The sequence below is a fragment of the Zingiber officinale genome, chromosome 5A, assembly GCF_018446385.1.
Source record: "Zingiber officinale cultivar Zhangliang chromosome 5A, Zo_v1.1, whole genome shotgun sequence".
NCBI lineage: Eukaryota > Viridiplantae > Streptophyta > Magnoliopsida > Zingiberales > Zingiberaceae > Zingiber > Zingiber officinale.
The window spans coordinates 145,517,782-145,539,709 of NC_055994.1; the positions used below are offsets into that span (position 1 = coordinate 145,517,782).

A 21,928-nucleotide genomic window follows, 5' to 3' on the forward strand; every position below is an offset into this window, starting at 1 on the left:
TGATGACATTATACATCGGGCATGGCAATATGTTCCCTCTCATGATCAGAGTTCGCGATAGTAGGCACCTCCCTCTTGCGTGAGTGAGGTCGAAATGAGGGTAAATCATGGCCTTTGGTTTCTTAATGGAACTCCATTATCACTGATTCCTTGGAGGTCTTGCTTTTGTCTGCTGTTGAGTTTCTTGTGTGGATTCAAATAGTAGGTTTGCCTTTGATCTTGTTCATAGAGTGTTATATTCTCTATTTTCATACATTTAATATTTAATTGATATATATTATGATTTATTAAGGCTTGGAGATTAATGCATTGTGTGTTAGTAGGGTTAAGCTCATGTGTAAGCTATTTTTTTGAGAAACTGTGAAAACAATATGTTGATATTTACATAGAGATGATGATTGATAACTTGAGGTGTGATGCAGTTATTGATCCATTTTATGATTTTATTAAATTGAGTTGTTAATCTAAAGACTCATTGTCAACTTTTGATGCTCGCACGGGTTGGCGTAGTTAATACCTGTATAGATGCTTACTCCAATAGATTTTAAGGTCAATTCTCAATTCATGTAAAATGTCTTATTGGGTGTTTAACTTAGTCCATGCAAAGGATTACTGTACTATAACAAAATGCTCTGTGTGATTTATCTATTTATATCTTGTTGTGGGGCCAGTAATACTGGACCACTTTGGATGAATGATATCACATTTTTACTCAAATTGTCAACTTGTGATCAATTGTTGATTAAGAATTGCTAAATTTTTATTTGATCTATGATGAAGGGTAGTCTTATTCATTTGATCATAAATAAGGCCTATAGGATTTAAATTCTATGGGATGTCAAAAAAACCATGGAAATGGAGTGATCCTTGATGGGCTAATGTGTCTTTCGATGTCCAATAGCAACTAAAAATCTCTTTGGTTAAACAAGGCTCACTTGTGAAGAAAAGGACCTAAATTTACTGTGATTTCCTTTTATAACTAGAACCCTTACTAGTGTTGTTGGATGCCTCATGAGAACTAGACTCAAATTCTTTAGTTAACTATTAAGACCTTAAAGTCATTTAGCACTATATTAAAAAAAACAACTATATAAAAGAAAACAATTGTAAAGAAGCCCTAAGGAACACGATGCATAGCTTGCAAAGAGGAGATAAACAATTACGTTCAGCTACAAGTTTTGACAATAATTGCTAGATGACTTTCCAGACTCGAATAACAAAAATAAGAATATAGAATGATTGTATATGTTAAATAAGGAATACAATAGGGTGCTTATATACGAAATTTGATCAATTTAAATTCATCTAATAATTTAAGTTAAAATCGTTAGATAACAATCTTAACAAAAATTATTAAAATGGTCCTCCCAGACTCAAAAATAAAAAATGAGAGTATAGATAGAATCCAAAGGCTTTGAGTTGTGAGATTCACTTTTTCTTTTTTCAGTTTCAAATATGGGTGATCAGTTTGATTCCACATAAATTTTTTATCGGCCATCCTAATTTCGAATAAATTGGGATGCATTTGTAGTAAATGATTCATCGATTCAATATTCTTAGGTCAATAGTTTATTAAGGAAAATTTATCTATTAATTCGTTGAAGTTAAAACTCGATCTTTAGATATTTAGGAAATTAAGAAAGTATCCTGTCGCTGCACCATTACCCCGGACGAAGCTAACAAATGGGTTGATCCATAGAAGGGTGAGTTGGCCCGTGGTTTGCCGACTCATGGCAGGTCGGCCATTTGGCAAGGTGGAACGAGTCTGCTCATCATCTTGGCGAATTGGAAAATTTCTAACCCAATCTAACTTAAGGTGTGTTGTAGGCTCGACGAGCCAACCCACATGCCCATTGAAAAATAAAAAAATATATAAAAAATAAAAAAAAAAAATAAGTTTGAGTTACAGATTAATTTTTCCACTTTAGTTTTAAGTATAGGAGAAAATTTTATTTTTTTCTCAATCCACAAGCCCACCGCGGGCCAACTCGCGCGGATCACGGGCTCATACGGGTCGCCTCTCCTAACCTGTATTTAAATAGATTGATAAAATTTTAATTAAATTTACTTAAATTATTTAATGGGATAGACCAACTCGACGTACAATCAAAATTGACAGTTTTATCTAGGGCAAGAGATTCACTTTTGAAATTTGATCAATTTAGATTTATCTAATAATTTTGGTCAAAAGTACCAAATAGAGTCCCATGATATAAAATAAAATAAACGCTAGTGACTCCAAGGAAAATAACAAAGGGATTATTTTCAATACTTAAATTTAGCTTCATCTTATAAATTTAACTAAAGTTGTTAGATGGTCTTTCAAAAATAAAACAACAATGATATGAGAACTCTAAAGGCTCAAAAGATAACAAAGAGCCTGTTTTTTAAATATGATTAATATAATCTAATATGTTTACTTAAGACAACTATATGGTCTTCAAGACGACAAAAAAAAAAGAGAGAATAAAATGATTCCAGATAGGGAATCTATAATTTTCTTTTTCTATTGTACTAAATAGTCTCCCAATATTTGAATAACAAAAATAAAAACATAAAATGATTAGAGAATTCAAAGAATACAAATCAGATTTTATTTGTGAAATTTGATCAATCTAAGTCCATCTAATAATTTTGACCAAATAGCCTTCTAAGACTTGGAACAATAATGACAATATAGATGGACTCCAGAGGCTACGATTTTAGATCCATCTAACATTTGTAATCAAAATTGTTAGATGGATTTAAACTAATTAAAATTTTAAAATAAGCACTTTATTGTATTCCTTGAATTTTATAGAGTTTATATTTGCTTTCACGTTTTAGCACTAAAAAACAAAATGAAAGCAAATATAAACTCTATAAAATTCAAGGAATACAATAAAGTGCTTATTTTAAAATTTTAATTAGTTTAAATCCATCTAACAATTTTGATCAAAATTGTTAGATGTATATTAATTTTGATCATAAGATGGACTACAAAAGCTTCAACAAATACTACAAAGTTTATTTTTAAAATTTGACTAGTTTAGATCATCTAACACTTTTGGTTAAAATTCTTAAATAGTCTTCCAAACCTCTGACAACAAAAACAAAAGTATAGAATAACTCTAAAAGGAATTCAATAAAATGGACTTATTTGGGTAATTTGACAAAGCTTAAATCAAATAGTTTTATTTTCCCTTCCAAGATATGTTCAAGGAAACATGCAAGGAAAAATAACAAACAAACAAAAAAAAGACTTTCCCTGCCTAATTTCTCCACCCCCTATATTTTCTTTTACATCCTCCAGAGTACATGCAGCACTCTTAATTCATGCTAATTTACGAAGTCCTCAAAGCTTCAACTATATCTGACAGAAGCTTTTCAATTCCGCAATAGGCTTGGAGCCAACATAATCGAATTCTGCCAAAGGCATTGGCACAAAGGAAAATGTTCAGCGCTCAAGAATTAAAAGTCGAATTGATGAAAAGTATCCGAACTTAGTGACTTTCTAGCAAAGTTGTACTTTACAATGTAGCTGCCGATATAGAGGAAATGTGTGAAACCAAGTTAAAAACTATCTCCAGAAACACACATAAAGTTAGAGATGCGAATTCTCATTCCATTTCAACCTTCAATTGGAAGTTAACTTACGCTACCTACTCCTCTGTATCCACAGTGCCTCCCTTAAGATGCAAGTGTTTCTCCCTCTTCTCCCTCACAGTAATATATTATATTACTGTGAAACAAATATAAATATTTGTGTCTCATGATTTAAACTTATCTAGATAAATTATATTAATGTTTTAAGAAAACAAGTTAGAGAGCATTATTATCCAGTATATCTAAAAATGCCTGTTAGAAATGTGAGAAAATAGACTCGTGGCGGGTTCTAAGGGATTGCATTTTTCAGTGCATTGTTATATTTATTTTGTATAAAGTATATCTTTCTTTTTTTTCATATTTTCCTAAATGTTCTCATAATTTTCCCTTTGCCTTTTTGCTGTATTTCCAATTGTTTATCTGAACTCATTTATCGATTTAATACTGATTTTGATTTTTCAACCTTCAAAGCGAGGTCGTGTCAATGGTCTCATGTTATTTCTGTTGTGTGATTATATGATAACATTTTCATTCTCTATTCCTCTCCACACTTATCCTTTGATTTTCAGTGTGGTTTGATCAATGAGGATGTAGATGCTCTGTGTGTTTTTTTATCAAGGTTTTATGGCCAGTTACGCATTTCTTCTGACTTCAAGAGAGAAAATATTTTATTTATTCCCCTTTTTATATCATTTTTTATGTCCCTTAATGTGACAATTAGTATTTTTATGGACACCTAGCGTGTAGCTTGTGGATGGTACACATTTCTTGTTTTAGTTGGACATTGAATTTGTGCATGCATGCATAAACTTCACATGGAAAATCTTTACATGGAACTATGGATTACATAAGATGATTAATTTGGTTGTAATTGATATATGTAAAAATCTTGTTTATATTGGTTGTTTAAGTTAATTTTGATGTAAATACCAGATGTTGTATTTTTGACACATATTATACTTATATTTTTCAATATAACAAATGTTAGTTTTTACACAAAAAAAGGACTCGTATGTACGCACACATTTGTTATTGTAACACATGCATTATGTAGTGGTGTGTGAATATGCTTTTTAAAACTTTGTTATTTTGGCAAGTTCCTTTTCTTTTCAAGAGATATATCTAGGGTATTCACTGTCAGCAATCTATTTTGTATTAAGAATCTGTCTTTTCTGTGTACCCAAAATTTTTCTTTTGCATTTTCAGAAGTAGAGACTCCAAACAATTTTCTATTTTGTGCTTGCTGTGATGGTTTGTGGGTGCTTACTGCTTGTCTCATTTACCAATTTGGTTACTGAATTATGAATACTGTTTTCAGAGGTTTTCATATTTGTTTTACATTTGTTCTATGGTTTAATATCGAGGTATCAGGATTGTTAAGGAATTCTAAGTAAGTTTCCATGATATCCCTGTTGTGAGAATAGGGATGAATACTGTTTTCATAGGTTGTTATGTTTGCCTTTTTTGTTCCATTGTCCAATATTCAAGTATCTACATTCCTTGCTAATGAGTTATTCTAAATACTGGCTAGTGGATGCATGCTTTTTTCTTTTTCTCTTATCCTATTTCTTATCTCGCCTTATGGGTCCTACATCCTATTGTTTCATAATTTCTGCAATTTGTTTGGAATACGGGACTACTGTAGGTATCGTATCTCTCTATTCTCTCGCTGGAAGCAAAGAGGAATGTATGCAACATGCATGTGGGTTGTGGAGCTGCTTTTGGTTCTAAGCAACAGTGATACTTGTTTTTGCTACGTTCCTGAGTTTTATCTTGAATCACTGGTAAATGCTATTTTGTCATCTATTTGTAGCTTCGGTAATAAATTTCTTTCTATTTTCGTTCATCTTGAAAATTCTTTGATTTTCTTTTTGTTTTGTTTTTTGGCAGGTTGATACTTTTCATGCATTACGGAAAAGTGATCCTCCATTTGTTGCTTCTGCTATTTTTCTCAAGCAAGGCCTTGCTTCATTTGTATGTATCTGACACGGAAAGTTCTTTTTAGATTCAAAATTTATTAAACACTAACTGGTAGTTATATAATTTCTGACTACATCACTGTTGCTATTAGATTTAAGAATCGATGTCGTGTGTTTCCTATATAGTTTGAGAAACCAATATAGTTCTCATGCATGCACAAGAAAGTCTATAGCTATCTTATGTATACAATTTCTTCAGCAAAAAAGTTTGCTGATTCAAATATCTGGAAGTTTCATGCATAGTCAATCCCTAATTAGAGATTACATGTATCGGACAAGAAACTACAGTCCAATTGGGTTGTGTTCAATACTGGCACCAGACTGCATATTTGTGAACAAGGTTTGAAAGTCGAAACTTAGGGTTCAAATGAAAAATGGGTTGAAGTCGTGGATCATATGACATCATTGCACTTCATGCCTTAAGAGGGTCCCCTTGGCCATTTGCATGGTACGACCCCAACCTCCCACGATGACCACATAAAATTTATGCTGCATTGCTAAGCTGAAAGCAGCAAAAGCAAGTGAAGTGTTCCTACTCTTGAACAATCTCCTAGCAAATGGTCAAACACCAGCCCCCAGGATCCTAAACATCTTTTCTTGTGGCCCTGGAATAGCAAAAAAGGGAATTGGTAAAAAGCGAATGAGAGGAAAGCAGGTGAAGGGAAAAACATTAAATTACAAAATAATAGATTATGTAAATGCTTTTGAGGTTATTAACTACAATTTATATCCTGGTTGATGATTGTAACACAATTTCACATCAAAGTGCTTTCTGTTAAATTTTTACAATGAGGGTGGTTATGTCTGTCTCTAGTTGTAACTTTGACACTTCCTATTTTGCAAAGAGAGCAGTACCAACTGTATGCTTCAACTTGAGTACAATTATCAATGGAAGTCTGAGTGTGCTGCATCCAATACCACGCTCACCGATGCCATTAATGTGTGGACAAGGTGATATAATCAATATAATTGCTAATCAACCAAAGATCATTCTATATGCTAAAAGCCTCATCCTCAATAATCATCATCTGCCAGCCAATCATCTTGTTATATTAGATCCTATACTCACCATCTCTTATTTCTAAAGTAATCAGTCTAGCTATTTGTAATAAATGAACATGTATATTGCCTACAATTATAAATGTGTCAACCATATATCAACTATAGTTAAATTAACTTACACTACCACATACAAAAGCACATAGAATGATATTAACATATAAAATGAATCATGATAACATGCAAAGCATCTTATACGCTGCATAAATAATCCACATATATATAAACTAACATGACGCTATGAACAAGGAAAGTAATTTGAATATTGCCATAACAGTACAAGCAAAGCAATCAGAAGGGGCAATGAGGTAACTCGGTACAGTAAATTCAAGCCTATCTATTTACAAGTTAATATATTGAAAGAAGAATTTGGCTCCACCATCTCACCTAAAACGTTGAGTAACCATCTCCTTAATCTTTCAACTCTAACTTACCAACTATCCAGAATTAAGGTTACTGGTGTAGGGGGTTTTGCCATGAGTTTTCTATATACCTATGCACCAGGAGTGTTTTGTGTGGCAATGCTATAATGTCTTTACCTAAATTTAAATTCCCCATGAGAAGGTTAGCAACTTACCCTCATGCATTAATTTTTCTCCTGTTCTTTCTTGTTCTTATGCATTCTTCCTTTGTGCACAATGGTTTGCCACTTAGTTTTCTAGTGTGTGGTTTATTTCCTTTGTTGGTCTTTATCGTTGGCAGCAAAAGGTGAAACCGTCACCTCGGCGGCCCTCCAGGGTGGATCCATTGTCTGGAAGGGAGGTAAATCACGGGGAATTTTACCCAACAACACATGCAAGGAGGGGTTGAGACGACAACTAGGGCATTCCGCATCTGTTGGAATCGATCCAGTTCTATTGATAGCAACACCCTTGCATGAACCTGAACCAACTGCGCCAACCCGTGGGGGTCATAGTTATTTAAGACGTGAAACGCCCAAAAACGCATAGGTGCTATGGGGCTTGAGGCTTTAGGCGCAAGGTGAGGTGCACGCCTTTATGAAGTAAGGCGTTTTGGATATAAATTTTTACAATTCAAACATATATAGGGAATTTCTGTTACAATATTTTAGTAACAAAATTCAAATATTTCACGAATTATTAAACAATAATATAAATGTAAAATTCACAAATATTAAACAAATATCGATGTTCTATTCGATATGTTTTTACTACATGCCTGCCTGGAAGGCAGAAGAGGTGAGTTTCGTCGGATTTGAGCTTTACGAGTGTAGTTGAGTAGGGTGGATTTCGAGTCAGGGTATTATCTTTCTGTTTACTTATATAAATTGGGTGGTGATGGTTTATTTTGTTGTTATTATTCCAGCCGCATGTGGCTGAGGTATTTAGTGCTTGTAGAAAGTTTCAGATTGTCCACCGTACAGGGGAGATGCTGTCGAAATTTTCTCGGACAGAGACTCCTCTGGGGCGTGACATCCTATGATCTAGGGTTACCACCCCCTAGGGTTTTCACCTGCCTAACCACAGTTAGGACTTTCCTGAAGCACTTAGTCAAGCACGTTAGATCACAACACACCTTAACTTTGAATCCTTTGCCATTATCAAAACTCAGGTTCGATCGTCGGATGCTTCCCGCACCAATAATCTCCCCTTTTTGATTATGGCAACCCAAATTCAAAGTTAAGTTAAAACAAATGCATAAATATATCAAAAGGTTTAAGTGAACAAGCTTAAGTACATAAATTCAAATAAAAGCATAACTTAAGCTAACACTTAAACTTTGTGAAGCTCCTCCTTAATACAGGGCTTCCTTTTACTTTTGAATTAGATAGATTTTTACTTTTTGAATTTCCTACTCTCCCCTTTTGTCATTTATCAAAAAATAAGCCAGTTGACAGCAAGTTTTAAGTTTCTAGAAGAAAACAGATTTAGTCTTTGAAAAAAAAACTTGTGTATTACTTAGCTTATAATTAAGTTTTACTGAAAAAAATGTTAGTTAAAAGAGGACTTTTAAAAAGGAATATTTTTCTCTTAATTTAAAAAAAGGATGCAAATCATTTTGAAGTTTCTTTTTACTTAGCAAAAAAAAATTTTGAAAGCCATGAGTTAACTTTTGCAAGTAAAAAAATATGCTTTTAATACTTTTAGCTAAGTATAGAATTAATCTTATAGGTAACTTAGCAAAAATTCATAAAGATAGCTAAGTTTGAGAGTTGCTATATGAGTCAGTTAGCTAAACCTTTTGCAAATATTGAATTTTGAAAATATAACTTAGGTGAAAAGATACTTAGCTTAATTTGAATAAAATAATATTTATTTTTGAAAATATTAGGAGTAAGAACTTGTTAATTTTTAGGACGCAGGGGGAGTAGCTAAAAATTTAGGTTATTTATTCAGTTGGTCCTTAAGTCCAAGCATGAGTCAAGTTAAATAGTTGTTAACTTATTAATTTGTTTTGATCAGGTATCAGAGCCCTAAAGTACAAGCATGGTTAAGCTTAATATTTCAATTTCCTTCACCAACTGTCTAACCTTTAGCTACTTGCTAATTGCCTAGAGGGCAGCAGCTTTCACCTGGTTAGTCAAGTTAAGTCATTTAGTCCAGTTAGATTTGACTAAGGCTGGAAGACTTGACTTGATTACTGTTAATAAAGTATTTAACGCCCAGACTCATATTGATGCACAGAAATAAACATTCTTGAGTCCAGGCTGTACCCTATGCATCTCACGCCATTCTATGTTTTTCAAACACAAGCAAGGTATACCTAGGTGTTTGTGAGATGCTCTGGCTTAAATCTAGGGGAACAAGATTTCTAGGGTAGAGTCTAGGCTAAAACCAATTTTCGAAAATTCTAAGAAAAATGAGATTTTTAAAATTATTATTTTTCCTAGAATATTTAAGAACAATTTAAAAGTGGTTTTGAAATTATACTAAAAAAAAAGTGACAAATAAGTACTAAATTAAAACATAAGTCAGCTAAACATAAGATAATCAACTCCAAGATACAACCAAAAGGTGAGTGAAATCTCCAGATCCAAAGAGTGAATGACATATCCAGACAATATAAAAAGATAGAGTCAAGCAGGTGGATCGTCAGCTGGAGGATCGGCTAGAGGCTGCTCGGGTGCCGGCTGAGGCTGTCCCTAACGCCGTATCTCGCCTCGGAGAGACGCGAACCCTGCAGCCATCTCGGATCGCATAGATCGAAGGAAGCGATGGCTATCTAGTACAGCTCGTCGCGTCTGAGAGGACTAGATCTCGAGCCGAGTGAGTCTGTCCTCGACAGAAAGTAGTGCCGACGTCGAAGGACCAGCAGATGTAGAGGGTCCAGCAGAGGTGGAAGGATCTGAGAAAAAGTCCTCGGCTAAGAAGTCGTCCCACTCCTCTCCCTCACCTGGTATATCCTCGGCCTTTGGATCGATAGGGGCAGCGGTTGGCTGTGGTCGACCTGTCCAGGCTAGAACTCCATCAGCGTTGACCTCAGCATGGGCTAGTCTACAACTGCGTGACCCTAGTTCGTCGTATATGGTTAAAGGGATAACTGTTCCTCTGGTCACATCTATACCCTCGATGGTCGAAAAGATGGAAGTCAAAATATGGCAGTAGGGTATATGCACTATACAGGAAGTGACTGTACTAGATGTTGAGATGATGTTCTGGAACATGTGTAAGGCTATATCAATGTCTAACCGATGACTCAAGGCATATAGAAAGAATGAATGTGAAGATCGCATCTTCGGGACATCCCGAGATGAGATCGGCAATATGCAGGCTGTCAGGACCATATACATGACATAGTCCTGGACTCTAAGAGAAACTGACCTGAACTCAGTCAAGCCGAGTAGTCTCTCCCCCCCCAAAAAAAATACGTATAGATAGTGTCTAACGTAATATGAAAGTAGGGATTGCCAAATGGCAGATCTCTACCGGGGTAGCAAAGGAAGGTACACTCTAACGCTCTAAGCCCTAAAGCGGTACGTAACAAAGTGGGGGTAAGCTGAATGTCAATGCTACCAACTCTAGAGGAATATGTTCTATCATCAATCCTTTCAAGGTTGTGATAGAACTGTGCACACAAATCATGATTTATTGCATTACTGCAATAAACCAATTTGTCCAGCTGATAGTATTCTATCATCTGGACCAATGGGTGACAAAACTGACTAAAAAAGGGCCTATTTACGTATCTAAGTTTGATAGGGTTAAATTTAAAGCTAGCAAATGTAGCCCTAAGTTGGTCAGTTGGAAATCTGAGGTCGGCTGATGGGAGTCTAGCCGGATTGGGATTGACTTGACGTCGTTTCCTATTTTCAATGTTTTTACACAAAAATTGGCAAAATAAACACAAAGATTATGTAAAAATTGACTGGGAAGTGTTTAGAGTTTACCTAGGAGGCATTGTTAGGATTATAAGCACAAAGCTGATAGTATTCTATCATGATTAAACAGGTCGGCGGGAAATTTCCCGCCGCTGTTGAGGGCGCCTCCCTAGTGTGGGAGGCGTCTTCGTTCAGGCGCCACGTGTGCCTTTTTTTTTTATTTAGAATTGAATTAGGTAAGTTAATTTAACTTTAGGTTAATTAAATTTTGAATATTTATTTTAAGTTAATTAATTTTTGATTTAATTTGAAAACTATTTTTAATTTGAAAAATAATTTAAAATTAAGTTTAAAAGATTTTTAAAATTTTTTTCGAATGATTTTGAAATTAAGTTCAAAGATTTATAAAATGATTTTTAAAAGTTTTTTCAAATGATTTTGAAATTAAGTTTTTAAAAAAAAAATAAAATGATTTTTAAAAGTTTTTTCAAATGATTTTGAAATTAAATTTTTAAAGATTTTTAAAATGATTTTTAAAAGATTTTTCAAATGATTTTGAAATTAAGTTTTTTAAAAGATTTTAAAAGATTTTTAAAATGATTTTTAAAAATTTTTTCAAATAGTTTTGAAATTAAGTTTTTAAAAGATTTTTAAAAGTTTTTTCAAATGATTTTGAAATTAAGTTTTTTAAAAGATTTTTAAAATGATTTTTAAAAAAAATTTCAAATGATTTTGACATTAAGTTTTTTAAAAGATTTTTAAAATGATTTTTAAAATTTTTTTCAAATAATTTTGAAATTAAGTTTTAAAAGATTTTTCAAATGATTTTAAAATTAAATTTTTTTAAAAATATTTTTAAAATGATTTTTAAAAATTTTTTCAAATCATTTTGAAAATAAGTTTTTTTAAAAGATTTTAAAAATAATTTTTAAAAGTTTTTTGAAATGATTTTGAAATTAAGTTTTATTTGAAAAAAAATAATATTAATTACGAATTTAATTTGAATTAATATTCCTTAGTCATCTCACCCGATCTAAATTTTTAATCAGAGAATCCTATAATTTTTGTGAGATGAATTATGGTTCAATTTTAGGGTTTGGTTTAACTTTGTGTTAGATTCAGGTTTAGCTTTAGGTTCAACAAGTAGGCATTCTTTGGATAAACTTCTGGGCTATGGTGAGTCTCAAGTATATCATTAAAGTAACCATGCCTTCGAGGTTTTCCAAATAGTCCTACCCATTAAACTTAGTACAAAACCTTGGTCTAACTAATTAGGATCCATTTAAGGGTAGCTTCGGTCAGTTCCACTTGGCCAAATGCACCAGGTCGAAGTCATATCTTCCTAGACATGCGATGCCCAAGCTTCCCTAACGTACTATCATCCAAAAATTTCACCAGTACCGTGGGACAAGTTAAACCTAGTCCATTTTATCTAACCTTAATTACCCTGCCGGGTAGTCTACTCTTGTTTATCCATTTCGAGTAGATTAAGTTCGGTTATCCAGTTGGGTAGTTTAGTTGGGGGTGTCAGCTATTCTGGATCCTCCTTCTATATTTTTTTTATTTGATTTAAATTGAATTTTGAATTTTAATTTAATTTCGAATTTAATTCTGAATTTTGAATTTAATTCTGAATTTTTAATTGAATTTTAATTTTAATTTAATTTCGAATTTTTAATTTAATTTTGAATTTTGAATTTTTATTAATATCGTTTTTCTTTTTGCTCCCCCTGGATCATAGCCTCGATATGGTATATCGAGGTAGTGTATTTGATCCTTCGGGATCCAATATTGACCAAGTCCAATTTGATTAATCAATTTAGACTTGGGGACCCATGCTTGGACTGTTTTTCTATTTGATTTTTGTACAAGAGATAAATAAGATTTGTATTTTTTTTTTTGTTTAAATCCTAGACCAGTTCTATTGTAAACGGCTCTTTGTGTCCCAAGAATTAGGTCAAGATTCTTGGAACCTAAAGAAAACCGTTCTAGTATTTTCTCTAGATCCTTGACTTGAGTTTTCAGACTGGAGTTTTCTTCTTTAAGTTTTTGAACTTGAGTTGAGTTTCCAGTCTGAACTGGTTCAGTCAAAGATTTGGAGTCAGTCACTTCTTTAAGGACAACTACTTCCTTTAGAAGTGACTTAATTCTAAGGTTCGACTTAGCTAATTTACGCAATAAATAATTGACTAAGTTATTGAGTCGAGGAATACTTACAGAGGGATCGGGCCCTTCGAAAACGAATATGGATCCGTGGCTTCGTTCGGACTCGGCCTCCGACTCGATCTCGCTCTCGGATTCGTCGATCTGGTCCCGGGCCATCAGCGCAAGTAAACTCGTCTGATCGAGTTCGTCGTCGTCGTCTTCTGAGGAAGATTCATCCCATGTCGCCTTTAAGACCTTCTTCTTTCTTTGCTTCTTTGCATCCTTTTGATTAGGACAGTTGGCCTTGATGTGCCCCTTCTGGTTGCACCCGTAACAGATCACTTCGAACTTTACCTTAGAACTTGGTTGAGCCTCCTTGGATTGGACTGCCTTCTTTATGTCTTTCTTGTTGAAGCCTTTCTTCTTCTGGTAGAGTCTCTTCACAAGGTTCATGAGCTCGGTTGTTAGTTATTCATCTTCATCATCTAAGTCGAGTTCTTCTTCTGACTCTGGTTCAGTTCTTCGTCGTGATCTCGGTTCGTGCGTTCGACTGGTACCTGCAACCAAAGCAACCCCCTTCTCGGTTGGCTGTGCATTAGTCTACTCATGTAATTCAAACTCACAGAATAATTCATCTAACTTTATTGAAGATAAATCCTTGGAGACTTTGTAGGCATCTACCATTGATGCCCACAATGTGCTTCTCGGAAACGAGTTTAGTGCGTACCTTATGACTTCCGATTCTCTATCTTTTGCCCGATTCCGTGGAGAGAATTGAGGATGTCTTGAATTCTTGCGTCCAATGAACTTGCCGTCTCACCTTCCTGCATTTTCAGATTATATAATTTATTAAGTAAAATATCTCTTTTACTTACCTTGGTATCGGAGGTCCCTTCGTGAAGCTCGATCAGCTTCTCCCATAGCTCCTTGGCGCTTGAGAAAGAGCCTACGGGGTTTAGTTCCTCCTTTGTTAGTCCGCACTGGAGGGTACACGTTGCTCTGACATTTGCCTCCACCTTCTTGATTAATGCAGGTTCCCAATCCTTGCAGGGTGTAGGATTTTCGTCTTTATCCGTTGGCAGATCCAAACCAGTCTTGACGATCATCCATGTCTCGAACTGGATCTTCAGGAAGTTCTTCATTCTGCCCTTCCAGTAACCAAGGTCCTCTCCGGTGAAGAGCGGGGGACGGACAATGTTATAACCCTCTTGTTGGGTCATTTTAGATCAACTAAGGAAAAAATAAACAACAAGAAAATTCCAAGACTTGGTCCTGGATTAGTAGTGCGGGAAGTATCTAAAAAAAACGGACTCGAGTGGTGTTGCACCAACTTCGAGCAAAAACCGATTCGAGAAAAGAATTAGAATATAGCTATAAGGCTAAATTCTAATTGACCCCGAAAAATCTGAAAATACCACGAAAAATTATTTTGAATGGTGGTTGCACCGATTCAAAACGACCCCGCTCTGATACCAATTGTTGGATCGAAAAGCGCTAGAGGGGAGGGGGGGTGAATAGCGCTCGTAGCTATTTCGTTCGATTCGTAAAACTATCGGAGTTAAAACACGCAGCGGAATAAAGAAAAACACACAGAAATAACAAAAGGATTTACTTCGTTCGGAGCCTAGATCGACTCCTACTCGAAGGCCCGCGATCCTTGATCGCTTTCCGTGGGAAACAACTATAAGCTCGATAAGGTTTACAAATATTACAATTTACAGCTTAATTTAAACCAGAAATCTTATACCGACAACAATGGATGAAAAAGCAAAGCTCCGGGTCGTCGATGTCAAGTCGCAGCACTTCCGGGTTGTCGATTTAGCAGCACGCAACAATAGGATCACTTGGAATGAGTTGTGTTGAGCTGCTGGTCGAAACCCTCTTATAAAGGGTGTTCAAGGCGCCTTGAAAGCCATTCAAGGCGCCTCCAAGCTGCCGAGTCGCACGCGTGGATCAGCACAGACCTGGTCGAACTCTATCTGGTTCAAGGTGCCTTCAGCCTCTCCAAGGCGCCTTCAGCCTTCGGTCCAAGGCACCTTGAGCTTCATTCAAGGCGCCTCCAGTCTGCTGCACTGGCTTTTCCTCGCTTGCACCCGAGGTGCCTCCAAGCTCCATGGAGGCGCCTCGGACACTGTTCATCCGAGGTTAACTTGTGCTCCTTTGGTCCTGCAAAAGTGTTAGTCCCAAACACATACCCTGCAAAACAAAGTTAGCACAAAACAACAGTAAACAGAATATAATGACAGTCTCCGGACTGTTCGGGTCTGACTTCGGATTTCCAACCGGAAACCCTAGGTCGACCCGACGCCTATTGTTTCCTCTACGGGGAACGCGTCCTCACCTACTCCACTCAGGAGATTTACCTGATGCCAGTGTGATCCTCCAGATCGACTAGACTTTTGCTCGGTGCTCGATGCTTTCGGACTTTCTGCTGGACTTCCGCTTCCCGGCTGGTCCAGTCTTTCACCTGGTTCGCGATACCAGGACTTTCCACCTAGGGTTACCCCCCTAGGACTTTTGCCTGAAGCACTCGGCCCACCAAAACTTTCCGCATAGGGTTACCACCTCCTATGACCTAGGGTTACCACCCCTTAGGGTTTTCACCTGTCTAACCACAGTTAGGACTTTCCTGAAGCACTTAGTCAAGCACGTTAGATCACAACACACCTTAACTTTGAATCCTTTGCTATTATTAAAACTCAGGTTCGATCGTCGGATGCTTTTTATTTAAAAAACAAGTTCTTTGTTATCTTTTGAGCCTTTAGAGTTCTCACATTATTGTTGTTTTGTTTTTGAAAGACCATCTAACAATTTTAGTTAAATTTATAAGATGAAGTTAAATTTAACTATTGAAAATAATTCCTTTGTTATTTTCCTTGGAGTCTTTTGAGTTTATTTTATTTTATTCTGTATCATGGGAGGCTATTTGGTACTTTTGATCAAATTTATTAGATAAATCTAAATTGATCAAATTTCAAAAGTGAATCCCTAGCCCCCAGGTAAAGCTATCAATTTAGATTGCGCTGATTAGTCCATCTTGTTAAACAATTTAAGGGCACTGAGTTAGAATTTTATCAATTTATTTAAAGGTAGGTAGAGACAAGTCGACCCGCCTGAGCCCATGATCCGTGCGGATTAGCTCATGGTGGCCTTGGATTGACCTGTGAGTTGAGAAAAAAAATAAAATTTTCTCTTATACTTAAAACTAAAGTGGAGAACTCAATGTGCTTGTGAATTTGACCTATTTAATCCGTAATCCAAACTTAAAAATTATAATTTTTTCTATATACATTTTTATTTTTTTATTTGTCGATGGGCATGTGAGTTGTTGGTCCACCGACCTCGCAACCCACCTTAAGTTGGATTGGTTTGTAGATTTTCCAATCTGCTAAGATGGTGGGTAAGCTCGTCTCGCTTCGCTAAATGGTCGACTTGCCATGGGCCAACCCGCCCCTCTATGTGTCAACCCATTTGACAGCTCTGCCTGCGGTAATGGTACAATTGTAGGACACCTTAATTTCCTAGACATTTAAAGATCGAGTCTTAACTACATCGAATTAATGAATAAATTTTTCTTAATGAACTATTGACCTAAAAATGCTAGACTGATGAATCGTTCGATGTGAGTACTTTTCAATTTATTATGATGGACGATAGAAACTTATGCGGTATATAACAGGTCACCCTATGTTTGAAACTAAAAAAAATAAAAAATAAAAAAACAAATGAAAGTGAATCACTCACCTGTCAACTCAGAGCCTTTGGATTCTGTCTATGCTCTCATTTGTGTTATTTATCTTGGAGGACCATTTTAATAGTTTTTGTTAAGATTGCTATCTAACGATTTTAACTAAAATTATTAGATGAATTTAAATTGATCAAATTTCATATATAAGCACCCTATTGTATTCCTTATTTAACATATACAATCATTCTATATTATTATTTTGGTTATTTGAGTCTAGAAAGTCATCCAGCAATTATGGTCAAAACTTGTAGATGAACGCAATTGTTTATCTCCTCTTTGCAAGCTATGCATTGTGTTCCTTAGGGCTTCTTTACAATTGTTTTCTTTTATATAGTTGGTTTTTTTTAATATAGTGCTAAATGACTTTAAGATCTTAATAGTTAACTAAAGAATTTGAGTCTAGTTCTCATGAGGCATCCAACAACACTACTAAGGGTTCTAGTTATAAAAGGAAATCACAGTAAACTTAGGTCCTTTTCTTCACAAGTGAGCCTTGTTTAACCAAAGGGATTTTTAGTTACTATTGGACATCGAAAGACACATTAGCCCATTAAGGATCACTCCATTTCCATGGTTTTTTTGACAACCCATAGAATTTAAATCCTATAGGCCTTATTTATGATCAAATGAATAAGACTGCCCTTCATCATAGATCAAATAAAAATTTAACAATTCTTAATCAACAATTGATCACAAGTTGACAATTTGAATAAAAATGTGATATCATTCATCCAAAGTGGTCAGTATGACTAGCCCCACAACAAGATATAGATAGATAAATCACACAGAGCATTTTGTTCTAGCACAGTAATCCTTTGCATGGACTAAGTTAAACACCTAATAAGATATTTTACACGAATTGAGAATTGACCTTAAAATCTATTGGAGTAAGCATCTATACAGGTATTAACTACGCCAACCCGTGCGAGCATCACAAGTTGACAATGAGTTTATAGATTAGCAACTCAATTTAATAAAATCATAAAATGGATCAATAACTGCATCACAACTCAAGTTATCAATCATCATCTCTATGTAAATATCAACATATAGTTTTCACAGTTTCTCAAAAAAATAGCTTACACATGATCTTAACCCTACTAACACACAATGCATTAATCTCCAAGCCTTAATAAATCATAATATATATCAATTAAATATTAAATGTATGAAAATCGAGAATATAACACTCTATGAACAAGATCAAAGGGCAAACCTACTATTTGAATCCACACAAGAAACTCAACAGCAGACAAGCAAGACCTCCAAGGAATCAGTGATAGTGGAGTTTCATTAAGAAACCAAAGGCCATGATTTACCCTCATTTCCACCTCACTCACGCAAGAGTGAGGTGCCTACTTTCGTGAACTATGATCATGAGAGGGAACATATTGCCATGCCCGATGCATAATGTCATCATCTATGTATGGATGCAGATTCCACAGGAGACAATAGCCTTCTAGTTCAGATACACTTGTCCCAATGTTCAAGTTCAAAACAATATTTTTCTGCATTATAAAATTTTGTATTAACAATTGAAGGAGAATTATGAAAAACTACCTCTATGAATCCATCTACCTGCATGGCATAGTCGAGCTTCAACATATCACTGATGATCTTCATTAGCATGACTTCTGATATTGATGTATCTTGAGGATGCTTGGGCAATGGTTCCTTTTCTTTCTAGTAAAAGATATTAAATACACTCATGTGGCATCCAAGAAAAAATAATCAAAATCAACAATTTCTTTTTGCCGTCAAACAAATTTATGAGAAATCAAACTGGTCTGCGCGGTTGACTAAATGTTCTGAAACTGGCTCTCTGTTAAACAAATTACATATGAGAGATTGGATCTCTCGTCTGTTAACTTGTTAAAGATTATCATCCTTTACCCCAAAAAGTAATTTTTTTTTGTAATTTAAATCTGGCAATAATTCTGAATGCTGATCATTAATAAAGCAAACTACTATGTTAACAAATGTAAAACGCGAAAAGAAACTTAAGATGTCTCCTATTTATGTTTACCTCAAAGGAAATATCTTTTAACATTTCTTCACAAAAAGAGTCATCCAAAGCCGTAGCACTCTTGGTTGCTGCTTCTGTGACAGCAATTGCATCTTCCTTTAGGCAATCAAGTTCATTGAGCAAAGCTTCAGCTGAAATCATGAACACTTTATAATATTTATTTGAATAAAAAGACCATTAATTAAATTATTAATCTAACTAGAAAGTACACATAATTGAGAGGCTAGAATGAGAAATTCCATGAATTTTGATTTTCTAATAGAAAAATCCCTACCATGAGAAGACACTACATTTGAAAACTGCAGGTTACAAAAGGAACTTGGTGTAAACATGCAGATAAAGTAAGATAATCACAAGGGAGTTAATAGAAATACCATTCTTCAAATTATCTCGCAATCCCAAAACATAAGAGTGCGCTGGCACAAAAAAATGTTAATAGTGAGATATATAATTCAGACATCAAGAGACTGAATCAAAAAAATCGTCAGGTTAGCTCTCATCAAGATATTTGACCAGGGATAAAGATGGACAGCAAAAAGCTGAAAAGTGAACAATATGGAAAGTTAGTTTAATGCATGTTTCTTAGTGTTTGTTTTCCTTATTTTATCTTTTTAACTTTTAAAATGTATACTTGTTAGGCTTCTGCTTAATGAAAAAGGAAGTGTTAGATTGACACTAACAGAAGGCATGTACTCATCCTATTGCATACAGGCCCAAACCTGAACAATGACAAAAACATATCACTAAATAAAACTAAGCTTTTGAGTGTATGTTGTCCTCTTGTTATTTATTTTTTCTAAACCTTCATTCCAATGAATTAATTTTCGTGAATATTCAGTTTCCTATGTGCATTATAAATACATTTTTCAAGAAGGAATAATTTAGCTGAGAACAAAAAGTGACTTGCAAGCCAGTTTTGTTTGCATGAATGGTAACAACTTACAATTATACATATTTTGAACACTTTGCGACTGTTGTTTGCACCCTGCTTCAACATAAGTTTTCATATGTTCATTCCAGTTAGCATCAATTATTCTACTGATGTTGTTTGAAGTCTTCTGAAGTTCAACCGTCCTAAACATTGCTGTGCACAAGAGAAAAAGGACGACATGAGTAGTTAAGTCAAAAATGAGAAAGTCATGCAGCTGAAAAATAGGGCAAGTTCCTAAGCATAATCTGTATTCTCCATCACAGAGTTAACAGGATTCTCAAAGGCTTAATAAATAAAATGTCGATTCAGTAATACAGAAGATCAAAAAGGGCAAAGATGCAATGATGCCATATTTTGCAAGGATTATATATGTGAATAAGCAATAGGAGATGACAAACTTGATAAAAAGACATTTAATATAAAGAGAAGATACAAACAGATAGTCAATTGACAGTCAAGTTCATATCTTCTCAACAAGTGCAAAATTATGAAACCATGAACATGCGTTTGAATTTTTAAGATCCTTTTAAGAACAATTTAAAATTTAAAAGATCAGAAAATACTGCCTCAAGTCATATATATATAAAACATCTTCATGTGCCAATCAGTTCTTATTTTGAAGTCTTAAAGTAGATTTGACCTGAACTGGTACAATCCTTATTTCTGTTGAAGCTTGTTCCTAAAATGTTGAAACTATGATATGCAGCAATCAGATTTAGATGCCATGTGTTTCTGGTTTCTGTAATTATCCTTCCACTGTACCAACTTTTGTTGTATTTGAATTTCTTATTCCAATACTACTTGGTTGCTGAACATTTGATTTCTGAACATTCTTAATGATATCCATATTTTCATTATATTCTGCCATATGTTCTTATGCTGGACATTGATGGCTAGTGTTGACTCTCGACCAGAGCATGTGGTTGTCTATACATTATACTATTATTACTGAACATTTGATATATTTACCAACTGAACTCATGTTGTGGAGGGATTGATAGGCTACTAACACTGATTGACCGGCCTGTGCCAAACTCAGAACAGATTGGTGTTCCTGTGGGAATTTAAAATCCCAACTATCTATCTATAAAGTAAAAAAAAAAAAACATTGGTGAACTATACCTGTTACCCTGTTAAATCTAGTAAGAAACCTCTTCCCCACATCAGCTAGCTCCTCAAACTCGGTAACCCTGCAAATGTGAATTTCATGTAAAAACAGGACTGTAACATTCAACTATGTTATAGAACAGAGCAAATGAGTAATAGTATGAGAAGCTCACACATGTAAAATTGATAATTTTGAACTATAAGATGAAGAAAAAAATTGGTACTTTCAAATAAACAAAGTATGTTCTATGAGTTTATTCTGGTTATATGTAACCCCCACTTGTCAGCTACAGACTATCTTGAGACTTCTCTGATTTATAACCAACAGCTAAAATTTCCTATATTATCCACAAGAACAAGACCATTTTTTTTTTTACAACAGCAAAAAAAGTCGACACACAACAATATGAGCAGAGGGCATGAGTCACATGGTGGGTTGAAAAGCTAATAATGGCTGGGAGAAAATCACATTTTCTCCTAGATGGTTATCAAGGTAATATGATATATCCACGCAAATGAGAAAAATACATTTTGAGCTTACTTTGTCATGTAGTCTCTAAAGATTCTGGTAATCTTTTCACCTAATTTAGAATAAACTCGATCTAGCTCCAGTTTCCTATTTAAAACCTGTAAATGAGAGATGCAGAAGGCGAAAAGGTAGTAGAATTAGGATTACAATTCATACAAAAACCAAGAAACACACATAGATCGCAATGAACAACAAAAAAAAAAAAACCTGAACATTAGTGTCAGCAGTAACAGCTACTTTAGCAGTCAATTCCATCTGTAGGAAAAATTTTATAAAGACTGTTCAGAAAGATTATCGGAGGATTAATTAATGGCTTAATTAATCATTTAAATCCTATATATAATTATTTAATCAATTAAACTGATTAATCATCCTTAACGAACAAATCCTAATTTAATTGATTAAATTAATCGGCGGGGAGAGCAGTGAACGCGACGTGGTGGTGGTCATGGCGGAAGGCAGCGTCGGCGGGGCCGAGCGATGATGGTCGTGGCTTGGACAAGACGGGAAGGCGACGGCGGCAATTGCGGCAGCTCGAAG

At 34.9% G+C, this 21,928-nt stretch overlaps 3 protein-coding genes across 3 annotated transcripts in view; 1 reads left to right on the top strand and 2 right to left on the bottom strand.

Moving 5' to 3' along the window:
* LOC121982237 (E3 ubiquitin-protein ligase RKP-like) overlaps positions 1–7,452 on the top strand; it is a 30,226-nt gene extending 22,774 nt beyond the window's left edge. Inside the window, exons 5-7 of the mRNA XM_042535209.1 lie at positions 5,231–5,369; positions 5,476–5,559; positions 7,326–7,452. Of these exons, the coding sequence (XP_042391143.1) occupies positions 5,231–5,369; positions 5,476–5,559; positions 7,326–7,433 (331 nt within the window). The 3' untranslated portion in view covers positions 7,434–7,452. The remainder of the gene's footprint in view (positions 1–5,230; positions 5,370–5,475; positions 5,560–7,325) is intronic.
* LOC121982239 (survival of motor neuron-related-splicing factor 30-like) overlaps positions 3,463–21,928 on the bottom strand; it is a 36,391-nt gene continuing 17,925 nt past the window's right edge. Inside the window, exon 9 of the mRNA XM_042535212.1 lies at positions 3,463–3,647. Coding sequence (XP_042391146.1) covers positions 3,642–3,647 — 6 coding nt within the window. The 3' untranslated portion in view covers positions 3,463–3,641. The remainder of the gene's footprint in view (positions 3,648–21,928) is intronic.
* Positions 17,795–21,646, bottom strand: LOC121982242. The gene is made up of 7 exons (XM_042535216.1): positions 21,596–21,646; positions 21,401–21,486; positions 20,875–20,942; positions 19,765–19,905; positions 18,822–18,952; positions 18,374–18,478; positions 17,795–18,303 (listed from the first exon to the last, which is right to left on the bottom strand). The coding sequence occupies exons 1-7, from the start codon at positions 21,641–21,643 to the stop codon at positions 18,151–18,153; spliced, it is 732 nt and encodes a 243-aa protein (XP_042391150.1). The 5' UTR covers positions 21,644–21,646; the 3' UTR covers positions 17,795–18,150.